Source organism: Nomascus leucogenys, chromosome 2 (assembly GCF_006542625.1).
Source record: "Nomascus leucogenys isolate Asia chromosome 2, Asia_NLE_v1, whole genome shotgun sequence".
In the NCBI taxonomy this organism is placed as follows: Eukaryota; Metazoa; Chordata; class Mammalia; order Primates; family Hylobatidae; genus Nomascus; species Nomascus leucogenys.
This window is the reverse complement of record NC_044382.1, coordinates 41,593,412-41,607,408: the sequence shown is the minus strand read 5'-3', so window position 1 is coordinate 41,607,408 and position 13,997 is coordinate 41,593,412. Positions and strand designations below refer to the sequence as shown.

General features: G+C 45.3%; 1 protein-coding gene across 2 annotated transcripts in view; it reads right to left on the bottom strand.

Annotated features, from left to right (window-relative positions):
* Nucleotides 1–13,997, bottom strand: part of SPOCK1 (SPARC (osteonectin), cwcv and kazal like domains proteoglycan 1) — a 529,839-nt gene that overhangs the window by 123,188 nt on the left and 392,654 nt on the right. For both annotated transcript variants that reach the window (XM_012504877.2, XM_003266422.3), the window contains one exon: nt 8,950–9,076. In XM_012504877.2, the coding sequence (XP_012360331.1) occupies nt 8,950–9,076 (127 nt within the window). The remainder of the gene's footprint in view (nt 1–8,949; nt 9,077–13,997) is intronic.

Here is a 13,997-nt window from a genome sequence, read left to right as displayed (position 1 = left end):
GCACAATTAATATTTTAAATATTATTCTGACTTGCTCCTTCCAAAAGCCCTGAAAATCAGAAAAGAGGATAATTCTAACAAAACTAGGGCATGAACTCTATTTAAACTAATAGTTGAGGATTTTCACATAATGTAAACTAGCTCTTTTTATTAAATGATATTTGGCTAAGGAAAAAAGGTTGAACATGAGCAAGGACTGAGTGAAAAAGGCAAAATTGAGTCATCTGACACTGAGTGTTTGTCCCCAACCCTCAAACTGTTGAATGTATAAAGCAAAATCACGTGGAGTTGGTTAGATGCCATTGAGTACTTCTCCAAACACATACAACTTCATTTGTTGGCTTTTTCTAAGCAGCAGTGATATGGTTTGGATCTGTGTCCCCACCCAAATCTCATGTTGAATTGTAATTCCCAGTGTTGGAGGTGGGGCTGGTGGGAGGTGATTGGACCATGAGGGCTGATCCCCACTTTGGTGCTGTTTTCGTGATAAGAGTTCTCAGGAGATCTGTTTGTTCAAAAGTATGTGGCATCTTCCTCATCTCTCTGTTTTCCTCCTGCTCCTGCCACGTAAGATGGGCCTGCTTCCACTTCACTTTCCACCATGATTATAAATTTCCTTAGGCCTCCCCAGAAGCGGAAGCCTGTACACTCTACAGAACCATAAGTCAATTAAACCTCTTTTTTAAAAATAAATTACCCAGTCTCAGGTATTTCTTTATAGCAGTGAGATAATGGACTAATACAAACAAAATCAAAATAATAAAATCTACCACCCAAATGCCTTATCGCAGGGTCCCCATCCCCAAGGCCATGGACCGCTACTGGTCTGTGGTCTGTTAGGAACTGGCCCACTGCAGGAAATAAGCAGTGGGCAAGCGAGCATTACTGCCTGAGCTCCGCCTCCTGTCACATCAGCGGCGGCATTAGATTCTCATAGGAGTGCGAACCCTACTGTGAACTGCACATGCAAGGGATCTAGGTTGCGTGCTCTTTATGAGAATCTAACGCCTGATGATCTGTCACTATCTCCCATCACCCCCAGATGGGACCAACTAGTTGCAGGAAAACAAGCTCGGGGCTCCCGCTGATGCTACATTATGGTGAGTTGTATAATTATTTCATTACAACAAAATAATTATACAACATTGTGTATTATTATGTAATAATAATAGAAATAAAGTGCACAATAAATGTGATGTGTTTGAATCATCCAAAAACTATCCCCTGCCATGGCCCAGGGAAAAAATGTCTTCCATGAAACTGGTCCCTGTGCCAAAAAGGTTGGGGACCACTGCCTTATTGGACTGTTGGTGTCCACTGTGGTCTATCTGCACAAGACTCTTTTCCCCACTACCACCTAAGAGTAGGCATGGATGAAATTGGAATTTTAACTTCTCCTCTCCCCTCAGTGCTGCACAGATGGGAACATCCAGTGACTTGCCTAATTGCTGCTGCTGCTGCTCTCATCCTTAATGCCATTGCTATTGCCATTGTGTTCCAGCCTGTCGATGCACAACATGTGCAAGTGCAATCTTCTGCCTTCAGTTTCCAATAATTTTATTTTCTGCTTAGTCAGAAGCAAGGCCCTCACCAATAAGCCATTTGCAAGTAAAGCCAATTTTCAACCCACAGGTCTTGTGGGAGCAGGACTATCCAAAAAATACTCCTGAAAACACCAACAGTCTCAACTCTACTTAAAAGAAAAGTAGCCACACATAAAAACCTCCTATGCCTGACATGGTCACAAGGTCATAAAAGCCTGCGAGAGACAGAGAAGTCATGCTGAGCTTAAAGCCATCTTGAGAAGTCTTACACATCCACAACCCGGATTTGCTCCGACCCTGAGAATAGCCTGTTGTTAGGCAATGTCAGCCAATACAGACTCTACTTGCCAAGAACTTCAAACATCACCTTTACAAGGTAGCAATTGTTGGAAACTATCAAGATGCCCCTGAAAAAATAATATAATCTGCAGCGACAATATGCTGAAAGAAATGCCAACCCTGTAAAGCAAGTGCTCTCTCGCCTCCCTCACACGTGCGCAGGCAGAAGGGAAGAGAAACATTTTCCTCCACGGCAGTTCTTAACTCTGCATCTCTCTTCTGTGTCGAGACATAATTGAGCCATTTGCTAATTGTTTAACAGCAATTAAGGAAGAGAATGTCAGGGGGAGGGGAGTGACAGCAAACGGGTGTTTGCCTGCTTGGTCGCCAGTTACCAACAGCCAAGCTGATGCCAGAGAACGGTGCTGGCTCTCAAGACTCACAGTAGTGGCGCGTGGTGGGCCCTCTCCTCAAAGACAAGGCCCAGTGCTGGGAAGTGAGCAGTCAGCCCTGACATCTGAGCTTCAGTCAGGTGGGCCCAGATGACAGAAGTCCACAAAGTCCTATCAAAGGAGGCCTGGCAATTAGACACCCCCACCCCCCACCACAACCAGGGCCAGGACCTGGAGCAGTGGCAACCTCCTCCTCTGCTCCTTTCTGAGCTCCCAGGAGCCCAGTTCCTCGACAGATCTCCTCCCATTTTCTAAAGCAGCTCTCTCCTCCAGAGTGAGAAAGCCTGAGACTGCCCACCTGGGGGTGAAGCCTGGGCTGCCCAGGGTCCAGTCAGCAGCATCAGTGCTTCTCTTCCAGCAGACAGAATTAAAAGCTAGCAATCAGGCCCCCAGCAAGCTTTATTCTTTCTATGCTGATAACAGAAAAGAAAGGAAAGGATTCCAGAAGTGCTGGGCTCCCACATGGTCCAGGACAAAACCACAAAGCTGCAGGCAGGAGGACTTGCAAGTCCCGCCAAGATGAAGACAGTGAAGAAGTCCTCCTGGGCTCAGAGCTGTAATGACTCTATATCTGAAATTCAGATCATTGCTAAGACCAGCTATAGCTTCCCAAATACCTTTTTAGATGGTTTTCTATCCATCCCCGTACCCTCTCTGCAAATCCAGGCCTCCCTCACACCAGGCATAGATGATTCCAGGAGTCTTCTCACAGTCACCCTGCCTCCAATCCTGCCCCAACCATGCCCACCCTGCAGCCAGTGTAAGCATACTCAAAAATATAAACCTTTGGTAGGTTCCCCAATACTCTTCAGGTAAAGTCCAAACCCCCTCAAGTGGCCCCTGCAAAATGTGGCCCTTGGTGACTTTTCTAGCCTCATTTCTACAGCTAGTGAACCCCTTTCCCTACCTCACATGTGACCCAGCCACACTGACAGTCACCAGTTCCTTCAAGGTGCCATGCTTTCTCTCACCTCTTCGACCCCCTCCTCCCTGACTGAATGAGCTCCTGTGCCCCCAGCTGTTACTCCCGTTGACTCTTTCCAGCCTTAAGATCTCACCTGAACCATCACTTCCCCAAAGAAGACTGCTTACACCTCCAAACTGGTTGAGGTGGCCTTGCTCTGTGTTCCTGCAGCTTCCCAAATGTCCCTTATCTAAACACCTATTCTAATGAAAGGAGACTGCTTTTCAATTTGTCTACCTTCCTTGTAAGTTCCATGAAAACTGGGGCTTTATCTATTTTGTCTTTTGCCATATCCCTAGTATTTAACTCAGTGTATGGTACAGAGGAGGAAATAACTCAATACATATTTATTGAATTTCTGAATTCAATAAATTCAGAAATTTACTTCAGTCTTCTTTGCCATAAAAATGCAGTATCAAGAGTAGTTAAGAAATTACTAGGGTGATCCTTACTGCCTGGAAGCCAAGCGAAGGGTCAGAGTCTATATCACACTCTCAAACCAGCTGCAGTGTTGGCCTTCCATTTGTCAATTCCCTGTAGTACGCTTCTGTTCCTTATCTTTTATGGATTGTGCTTTATAGTGTCTGAATAAACATTTATTGCCATGTAACATCTTATATCCCTTCATCTCAAGACTCTATGCCTTCCTGTGCACTTTATCTTTGATCCTGGGGGAGTCACACAGCTCTGAGTGGTGTCCCTGGTATCGGGGCATTAGAAGAGGCCTGCTGTAGACAAAGACTCCTCAACGCATCCTCCATTTCTAGGAGCCTCTGACTATTGGGGGCCCAGAAGCAGAAGGAAAGCTTGTTTGATGAAACCCAAGGACAGATACCAGCATCAAGAACAGGAAGACGCTCAGGTTTCTTCTTCCAGCTGCCCCGGTGATGCTCACACAGCCATGGAACCCATCTTGAAGGAGTGAACAATTCACCTGGAGAAATGTGATTATGTATTATGGAGTGTGGGTTTCCCTGGTGATGATGGGACAGGGACAGTAATATATTTTTGCCAAAACTAATTTTTATGATTTTGACTTAATGACATTGAATCACCTCCAACTACACATGCATCATGGTCTCATCTGTCCTTTGTTCCCTGACACCAATGATCCAAAAAAGGTTCTAACTCCATGGGATGGAAAGTCATCTGCTCCTTTACAGTTAACTAATTCACGCTTATTAATTGAGCATCTACTGGTGGTCTCCAACAGGTTTGTCTCTGAGACTAAATCATCTTTTTGAACCTCAGTAAATAAGTGGCCATGTATTTAGGAGCAATGTCTAAAACACTCCAGTAGTAAATCCAACGAGACTGAAATAGCCCCCTTGGAAGGAAGACTTATAGAATGCCACAGGGGTCTAGAATTGTCCTCTGCTTCAGAAGTCTTCAGCAATCAACACACAGCTTCAGATTAAGTAATATTTGCCCCACTATGTTAAGAAAGAGAAAACACAAACTTCTAGATGTTCACATAAGACAGAAGACTAGCACACTAACGCCAAGAACCAACACCCATGCCATTTCCCACTGCAGCAGTGCCCCGCCCACCACTGTTTTCCCTTTATCTTCCAATAGAAGTGAGCAGATCACAGATACCAGGCAGGAGACCATGGGTGTAAAACTCCCACTATCCTTGTCTTTTGGGGTTTCGGTATATCCTATTTGGAATATGGGAGAAGAATATTACAACCTTTGGTAAGACGGCTTTAGACATCTTCTTCTGCCCCAGGAAAAGGGTTAAGCAGGTCTGGGAAACTGAGAACTTGGTCAGGCTGGTGCAGGAATCCAAAGACACTAAAGGAACATCAGGATGCTGTTTGGGAAGGTCTGAGGACCAGGCCCAGCAGTATGTATATGCCACTCCTCTTACGAAGAATCAGAAGTCATTGCAAAGGGGTCTTCCCAATCCTTCTCAAACCAGCTATTAAGTACTTGTAAGCAGGCAACCTTCCCATATCCAAAAAGGCAACTTTCCTGCCCAAACTACCTGGAGGCTTTGACCAGCGAGCATTTCCAGAGCTATTCCCTGAGCAACTGACAGCATTTCAGCCATGTCTGACAGGTTACCACTGCTCTTTGCAGCTCAAGGTTCACAGGGAGCTGGCATTTTAAGCTCCTCCTGCAAATGAGAGGCAGAGGTGAGTGAGCAGGTTTTTACTGGGGTTTGATGTACAACATGCCACTTGCCCAAACAGTCCTGAGTACTCAGACATCTCATGGCTCATCTCCAGTCTCAGGCTGAGGATCAGACAGTTTGCTCCAGGGCTGGAAGGAGTAATTTGAACAGCACAAACAGGATCTTCACAAAGATAGAAACATTGCAAGGAGCTGCTAAGTCTCTGCCAGAGCCTCAGGTTGGGTGTTCAGCTAAGCAGCTTGGCCCAGGATAGGGATGGCTTGTTTTTTTCTATTGCAAAGCTCTCTCCACCCCATTGACTCAAATCCAAGTTGATTTATGTGGACTGGAATCTCCCCATTCCTTCTCAGCTAGACTCTTTTTTGGCTCCTCTCTTGGTAATGATGTTTTCTGAGCAGTCACTATGTACTACACCCCATGCCTGAGCAGCCACTATAAACGGTCTCTGCCTCTGGGATCTCACATTCTTAAGGCAATTACAATACCGAGTATCCCTCAAGCCTGGAATTGCCAGATCATCTTCTCACCTTCCAGGCTGGCTAAGTGTCCCTGCTTAGACGGTTTCGATATCTTCCCTCTCCTCCTTATCTCATGTCTCTCCACAGGGGCAACCTTATGGTTCTTCAAACACCTCACACTGACTTACTGCACTGGCCCATGCTATTTTCTCTATCTGGAACATTCTACTCCTCCACTCTCAGTTTAAAGGACACCCCCTCAGAGACACCTTCCTGGATCACCATCCCCTATAAAACAAGTCTCTCTCCAACCCTCTCTTTCAGAACTATGCTTCGTAGCACTTACTATAATTTGAAATTACATATTTATTTGCTTGGTTACCCATTTATTTCTGTGTCGCCTACCAGATAGTAACTTCCAAGTGAGTAGGCATGGTGCCTGTCTTATTTCCCACTGCCCTCACCCCATGTTTTGCACAGTGCGTACAACAACTGCAAGTGTTCAATAACAGCTGCTGAACAAATGAATGAAAGATTCTTTCCACGGTGAGTGACCTGGAGCAAAAGGGGGCAGGCTCTGGAGGGCCCCGTTAGTAACGATAGTGGCAAGGGAGAGCTAGCCGAGCATTTTTAGCAGAGGAGACACACAGACTTTTATTACAAAAATTCCCCTTCTTCGGATATGTGGAAATTGACTTCGGGGTAGCAGGAGGGGCAGACTGGAGGCAGGGAGACCTATTAGAAGGGTTCTATAAACACTGATATCCTTGCTACTAAAAGTGTGGTCTGTGGACCAGGAGCTTGGCCATCACCTGGGATACTGCTAGAAGTGCAGAATGTCAGACCCTGTCATCTCAGAATCTGCATTTTAACAGCATCTCCAGATGATTGTTTATACACCTAGGATCTGCGCCCTAAGTGAAAGACAATGATGGCCTGATCTGCCTTTGGGAATGGGGGATAGAAATGACTCATCAGTGTCCCCTTTAAATCCACCATTCCAGACATGGCTAGGGTGTCAAAAGCAAGTCCTGTTACTACAAACTATCAAAAATGTTGAATCTATTAGGGGCTAAAAAGAGTAAGGGGATGGGAAAGTGTGGGTTTAGTTGAGCTGAGATGGGCTATGGCTATTGAGAAAGGCTATAATCTTGGACAAAGAATTTCTAACTCACAGAACAGGTCTGGAGTTAGAGAGTTAAGGATTCCTGAGTCTGGCCATGAAGAAAAGCCAACTCTTTTATTCCCACTATATTATAAATGTCCCCAGCACCTAGCACAGTGCCTGGCACTAGAAATGGATCAAATGATGCCTGTTGAATGAACCAAGGAACCAATCAAAGCAATTCAATGCTATTGAATCCTAAAGCCAGACATATGTACCTTTCCACTTTCCTGTTTGTGAGAAACACATTTTTCTTCTCCTTTGTTAGAAAAATGTGAACATCTGGGAGGATAAAACTCAACTATTTTTTTTTTTTTTTTTTGAGACGGAGTCTTGCTCTGTCGCCCAGGCTGGAGTACAGTGGCGCAATCTTGGCTCACTGCAAGCTCCGCCTCCTGGGTTCACGCCATTCTCCTGCCTCAGCCTCTCCGAGTAGCTGGGACCACAGGCGACCACCACCACACCCGGCTAATTTTTTTTGTATTTTTTAGTAGAGACGGGGTTTCACCGTGGTCTCGATCTCCTGACCTCGTGATCCACCCACCTCAACTATTAGTGGACAAAATCATAAGGATATATGACCCATGCATCACAAAATCGGTAGGGAAAAGTGGCCCCAGCCTCTAAATAACCCTGATAAGTCTCTGAGGACAGCAAGCAGTGAGGATCATCGTGAGCCTGTGACATCTCCATGGTGTGAGGGTCAAGGTGGTGAGGGGATCACAGAGAACAGAAGTCGCCAATTGTCTGTGCAGTGGGAGCATGACAAGGAGGAGGTCCCAGCAGAAAGGCCCAAGAACCATGTGGCAGTGTGGCCAGGAGTCACCACGATGTCCCGTACAGTAACTCTTTAGTCATGGGCTCCACTCTGCAAGTTAAACCTTACACAGAAAAACAGGAAGATAGATGAAAATGGTGTAGTTCTGGCTGGAGGAGATGGGGAGGGCAAGAGCTCTACTCCCACCTATCATGTCTTACAGAAAACCCTGACACACGCACCCATATGCTGGCTCCTTTGTGTCTGGCAATGTTAGACCCTCAGGGGATGGTTGCTGGATATGAAAATGAAGAAGCAAACTCCCATCAATTCTACGGTTTCCCTTTAGTTCATTATACTGGTGAAACGTACCCATTCTCAATTACAAATGGCCATACTTCACCCAAGGAGAGTTCCAAGAACAAATTATCACCTCCTTTCTCTACTTCCATAACCCCTGCCTCCCTGCCTGTAAATCCTATTATTAGAGCTTAGGTGAAATGCCCCTCTAGAAGAGGCTTTTCCTCATCCTTCCAATAGAAACAAAGCCTTTCCTCATCCCTCCAATAAATATAAATAGACATATTTTATCCCAGCCCCTTTTTCTATGAAACGATTTTCTTTTTGACGGTTTGAGTTAAAATGACCTGTCACACACTTGTCCCTACCCCCATTCATCTGTGAATCCCTGAGGCATACCCCAGAAAAGAACAGTGCCTTATTTGGGGCCTGTGCAGGGCCAGATGCATTCTAGATGTGCAGTAAGTGTGGATTAGATGTGCACTGACATCACACCCCTTCTTTCCATTGCACTGGCACAAGGCAGCATCCCGAGCCCCCCTTACTGGTTTGCTCCCCATCAGTTGAGCTATATGACTTGCCTCTTTTGAACAGCTGGCTATCCCACCTTCTCCAGGAAGCTCGTCTAGATTAACTTCAGGATCACACACCACTCTCAGAACCATCCCTTCTTCTTACCCTCCAACCAGCCCGTTTACACGGGATAGAATATTTTTATTTTGCTTGTCTCCATGGCCAGAGAACATCTCTGAGTCTGCTAATGCAGCAGCTTCTCAATGGCAAGGCCTGGAGCCCACCACGCTTCCCAAACCCCAGTTTTGGCATAGAGACATGTTAGAACAAGCCGACATGAAGTATTTTTGATAACACAAAAAGACAAGAAAACCAACCTTGGACGTGTAGGAGTGGCCATCCGAGCCGCAGACCATGGCTGACTGTGCCACGGGACAGGGCTTGCACTTGACCAAATTCGAAGGTCCAACCCAGTGTTTGTGGGCCACATTCCCCTTCTTTTGCCTAAAGATGAGAAAAAAGGGGACAAATTAGTTGAAGCTCCAGGCCCTATGGGTCTTTCCTCTAAGTTCCCAGAATAAAAGGCCAAATAAAAAAAGGACTATCCAACCAGGCCAAGGGATCCTGAGGGCCTTAGCCAGCACTTCCATTTGCTCCAACTCATTGACAGGAAGCAGAGGATTTTGTCCCAGAAGCAGAGATTCAACAAACCAGATGGACGGAGGAAAACAATGTAGCCATTGAAAACATGACTACTGACATGGGAAGATTTTTACAACACACAGAAAAAAAAAAAAAAACAAAACAGTGAGGGAATATGGCTTAATCAGCCCCAATACCATATGTGGCATATCACGGGTGCCCAAAGAACAGCACCCCAAAGTCTGAGACTCTCCTGGGGCTCACAGGCAGCCTTTTGTGTGGAGGATGCACAGGCAACTCAATGAGTGCTTCAGACAAAAGCACACTTCTGAACACAACTGAAAGACTTTATCACAGCTGTAGAAAACTATCTCTGGATATATTTTAAAGTAATTTCAGTCCAGCTTCCAATCTGCCATTTGATAGAGGCTCTGAGGTGATGTCACTTTCAACTGTTAAAATAATCAGAATTCTACTCTTTCATTCCAGCTCAAGTTTCCCCCCATTCTAACCTTTGTCATAATGATAAATGGCGCTATTAGGATGGCTTATGTCCACGAAAGGAACCCCATCACTGTATCATAAACCACTGAAATACAGGCCTGCAGTTACTGCCACCCTTCCTCTCTTAGCCGAAGCTGTTCTCCAAGCAAACCACTTGCAGCGACTCCCAGGGCCCTGGGGCTGAGTTCTGGTTGAAGGATACCCGTCTCTGGATAGCCCATCAATCAGGCAATTACTGTGCCTTTGAAATGTTTGGCACTGGCCTTCCTGCATGATGATTAGTGCTTGGGCTCTGGAGTCAGAAAGTACCAGTTCAAATCTCAGCTCTGTCATTCACTCACAGTGCGACCTTGGCAAGGTATTTAATGGTACAAATCTCAGTTTCTTCATTAGTAAAATGGAGGAAAATAGAATTGACTTCAAGTGGATATTATGAAGATTAAATGAGCTGATGTATCTGAAGTACTCAGCAGAGTGCCTGCAAAATAGGAAGCAGTAAAAATGGTAGCCATTATTACAATTATTACTTGCCCCAACAGGTGGGGGTATGGAGGATGAAATTACTATAACCATAGAAATGTGATTAATCCTCAGTCCCCAGGCTTGGAACAGCATTTAATTTTCAAAATAATTCATGGAAGCAGAAGAAGGAAATATTTTCTACCAGGTGTGGAATGAATCTCCAGTCCTCAGGAATTCAGGTTTGGTATCTAGGGTAACCTACCCTCTTCCAAATGAAGGAAAGTGAGCAAGAAAGAAAGATGCATAAAGCCAAGAGCACCATTAATTTGGTTCTTATTCTACCTCCATCCTACTCTAGCAATTTGGGGGAGGCGGTAGGAGGAAAAAGGTCTGTTTGGGGAACAACCTTTGAGGGTGACAACAGAGAGGATCAACAGGTACCCACAGCACAGCACGTGGGGCCCTCAGAGATCCTAGGCTGGGCAGGCCACAGGGCTGAGCCTGTCTAACAACAGGACCAGAGAAGAAAGTCTTATGAGTGTCCCTTGAAATCACCTTGCTTGTTCAACTTGCTTGTCTTACTAGTGGGGAAAACTGAAACTCAATGAGAGCCAGAGTCTTGCCTAAAGTCATGGAGCTGATCAGTAGCTAGATTTGGGATGGCATGCATGCAGCTGTAGAGAGTGTCCAGGGATGTGTCTCTCTTCTTTAGCCCACCTCAGCCCAACCTAGATTACCAGCTTGAAAATTCTTTGAGGGCACCCATATGTGTGTCATTTGGGGTCTTCTCTCCAACACTTCACTGCTTTCACAGCTGCTGCTCACCTTGGCTTTGCCCTTTGGGATTTTTTAAAGTCTATTATTTGCATTTATAAATTACATGGGCATGAGGTCTCCTATTATCCTTCATCAAACATACGGTACTCTTGCAGGATTTGTTCTAGACTACTGGTAAAGGGATGGTGGGTGGGACTCCTTGTGGTGAAAGAGCGGGCTCTCAGCATGGGGTTAATCTTAGGGTATGTGATTCCTTCAGCAGAACACTAGACATTTATCATCATTCACACAGCAGATTGTCTGACACTGATAATTAATCAGCAAATGCAGGAAGTAGTTCTGGCATCTAGCAGCCCTGCTCCTGGGTCAGTCCCCAGTGTGCATGTCTACAGCTGAAGCAATTCTTGTTATGAGTTCCCAGAAAGGGGCTATAAAGTCCAAAGAGTGGGCAGCTTTGCTGGAGCAGACATAACCATGTACAATGATGCCCTAGAGGAAAAAAGCCTGAGGGAGCTTAGCCAAAGTCAGGGGAGGGAGACGTAAACACTGAACCAATGGCTTTGAAGAAAAGATGAAACCAGCTATCAATCACCAGTTAATGACAAATCATCTCTATCACTGGACCTGAACTTCACCATTAAAGTAAGTTCATTAAAGGGAAGCAACGAGGTGAGGCTGATTGGTGCCTATCAGAGGGCCTGGTGCATCCTGGACGCTAAAGGTATCCCTGTAGGGTGACAGGGGGTCGGGGGGGTCCCTATGTGTTGACCACTGCAGTGGTATCTTAGCAGTTAATCACAAAATCACAGAATGTCAGAACAAGAAAACACCTTAAAACTACTCTACTTCAACAACTTTATTTTCTAGGTGAGAAACCGGAGACACAGAGAGGAAGTGACTTTCCCAGTGTCACCGAGAAATATGGCGAAGTTACATCATCTAAATTTGTTGAACGGAAGTTTTTCAGGAAACCAGCATCAATCTGGGACTATTTTCATCCCGTTTTGGCATCTGTACTTTCATTACCAACCTTCAGTTTTATAAATAGTCCTTTGAAACATTGTTCCTGGCTCTATACCTGCAGAGGAGCAAGCTGGACATACTTGATATCAGGTGGTTATGAATTATGCCCAGGTAAAACAACCTTTGACTTCTCCTAGGACACCTTGGGGGCTCTGGGCACAAAGGCCAAGCCATTCTGAATGCTCTCAATTCTAATGAAACAAGAATACCTGTTAGATGGGGGCAAACCCAGCTGTTGCTTACCTCCACAAGGTAGGACTCTAATGGAGATGGCACATGATTCTGAAGTCTCTTTCCAGAGGCCAACTATGTAAAGTTATGTACAAGTATATGTGAGCCCAAGGAAGCATAAATTCCCTGGCTATTGTATATTTTAATCCCCACAATTCAGTGCAAATCATAAAAACTAACTAACCCAGTCAAGGCAAGGGACTAAGATTTTTAACTCGAGATATTTCCATTCTTGAGTCAATGAAGAGTGAAATCCAATGACGGTATCTTGATGGGACTGTTATACCCAATGTCACAGATATTTGTCAACTGGGGTGACACAACAATTCAGTCTGAGAGCAGGTTCTGTCAGCCTTCTCTCATTGGCCAGCAAGCCCTAAATCCACCCCAGCCCAGCTGGTCCCAAGGGGCAGCCACATTTCCTGCAGGCTGATGGCACCACACACAAAATCCCAACCCTCAAGCCCTCCAAGATGGCAAGAAGACAGATAATCAACAGATCACTCGCATTTCTTATTCCTTTTTGTTCAACTGTATATTCTCCATCTTTTTTAAAAAAGTATACTCAAATTCCCAGAATTATGTTTGTGAAGCAGAGGAATGATTTTTAGGTACAAATCTGATCATGTGATTCTCCTGCTTAAAACCTCTGTCTTCAGCTGGGTGCGATGGCTCACACCTAACATCCCAGCACTTTGGGAGGCTGAGGCGGGTGGATCACCTGAGGTCAGGAGTTCGAGACCAGCGTGGCCAACATAGTGAAACCCCGTCTCTACTAAAAATACAAAAAATTAGCTAGGTGTGGCAGCAGGCACCTGTAATCCCAGCTACTTAGGAGGCTGAGGCAGGAGAATCACTTGAACCCGGCAGGCGGAGGTTGCAGTGAGCCGAGATCATATCACTGCACTCCAGCCTGGACAACAAGAACGAAACTCTGTCTCAAAAAAACAAAAACAAAAACAAAAACAAAAAAAAACACAAAAAAAACCACTTCTATCTTCTCCCTACCTCCTAGGGCATAGTCTTCACTCCAAGCTTGAGAATTAAACTGTCCCAGCCTACCTTCACAGACTGCCTGTCTACCTGCTCCCCTCCCCAACACACACATGCACACTGACCACGACCAACACCAATTTTTGCTTCAGCCACTCTCAGCCGTTTCCCAGAGCCAGCTCTTTCCCATGTGCCATCACGTGGGTTTTCCTTGACCCACATTTCTCCCCTCCATTCACCTTTCTCTGTGGCTTGGCTAAAATATCAGTTCCCCAGGAAGCCTCCTAGGTCCCTCCAAAGGCAGTCAGGCTGCACTCCCACTCCACCATAGCCTAGTGACCACTTCTGGTTGGGTTCTCTGACTAATTTCCAAGCAAGCACCTTGATTTAACTTGACAAAATGTTAAGAGGTTATTATTATTCCAACAGGACATGGGGCACTGGGAAGCCCATGCTGGACACCTCCCTCTTCCTGCTCACACCAGTTTTCCCTACCATGCTGTCCTATTAAATTCTACCTCCAGCCAGCCATATCTACCACTTAAGTGTCTCTTCCACGTGTCATGCAAATTCAAGTCTATAGGACTGGACAATTATTTTCCGTCTGCATAACAATGTCTATTCCTTGTTCAAGCTTCAAATCCATTGCTTTCTGTGAAGTCTTGCTGACCCTGTAAACTTCATCCCAAGTAGTTAACCATGACATTTTTATTCCAACATTATAACCTGTTCAGTCCCAACTGTGGCATTCACTACAATGTGAAAGTTCTTTTTGTGTCTATCTTCCTCAATA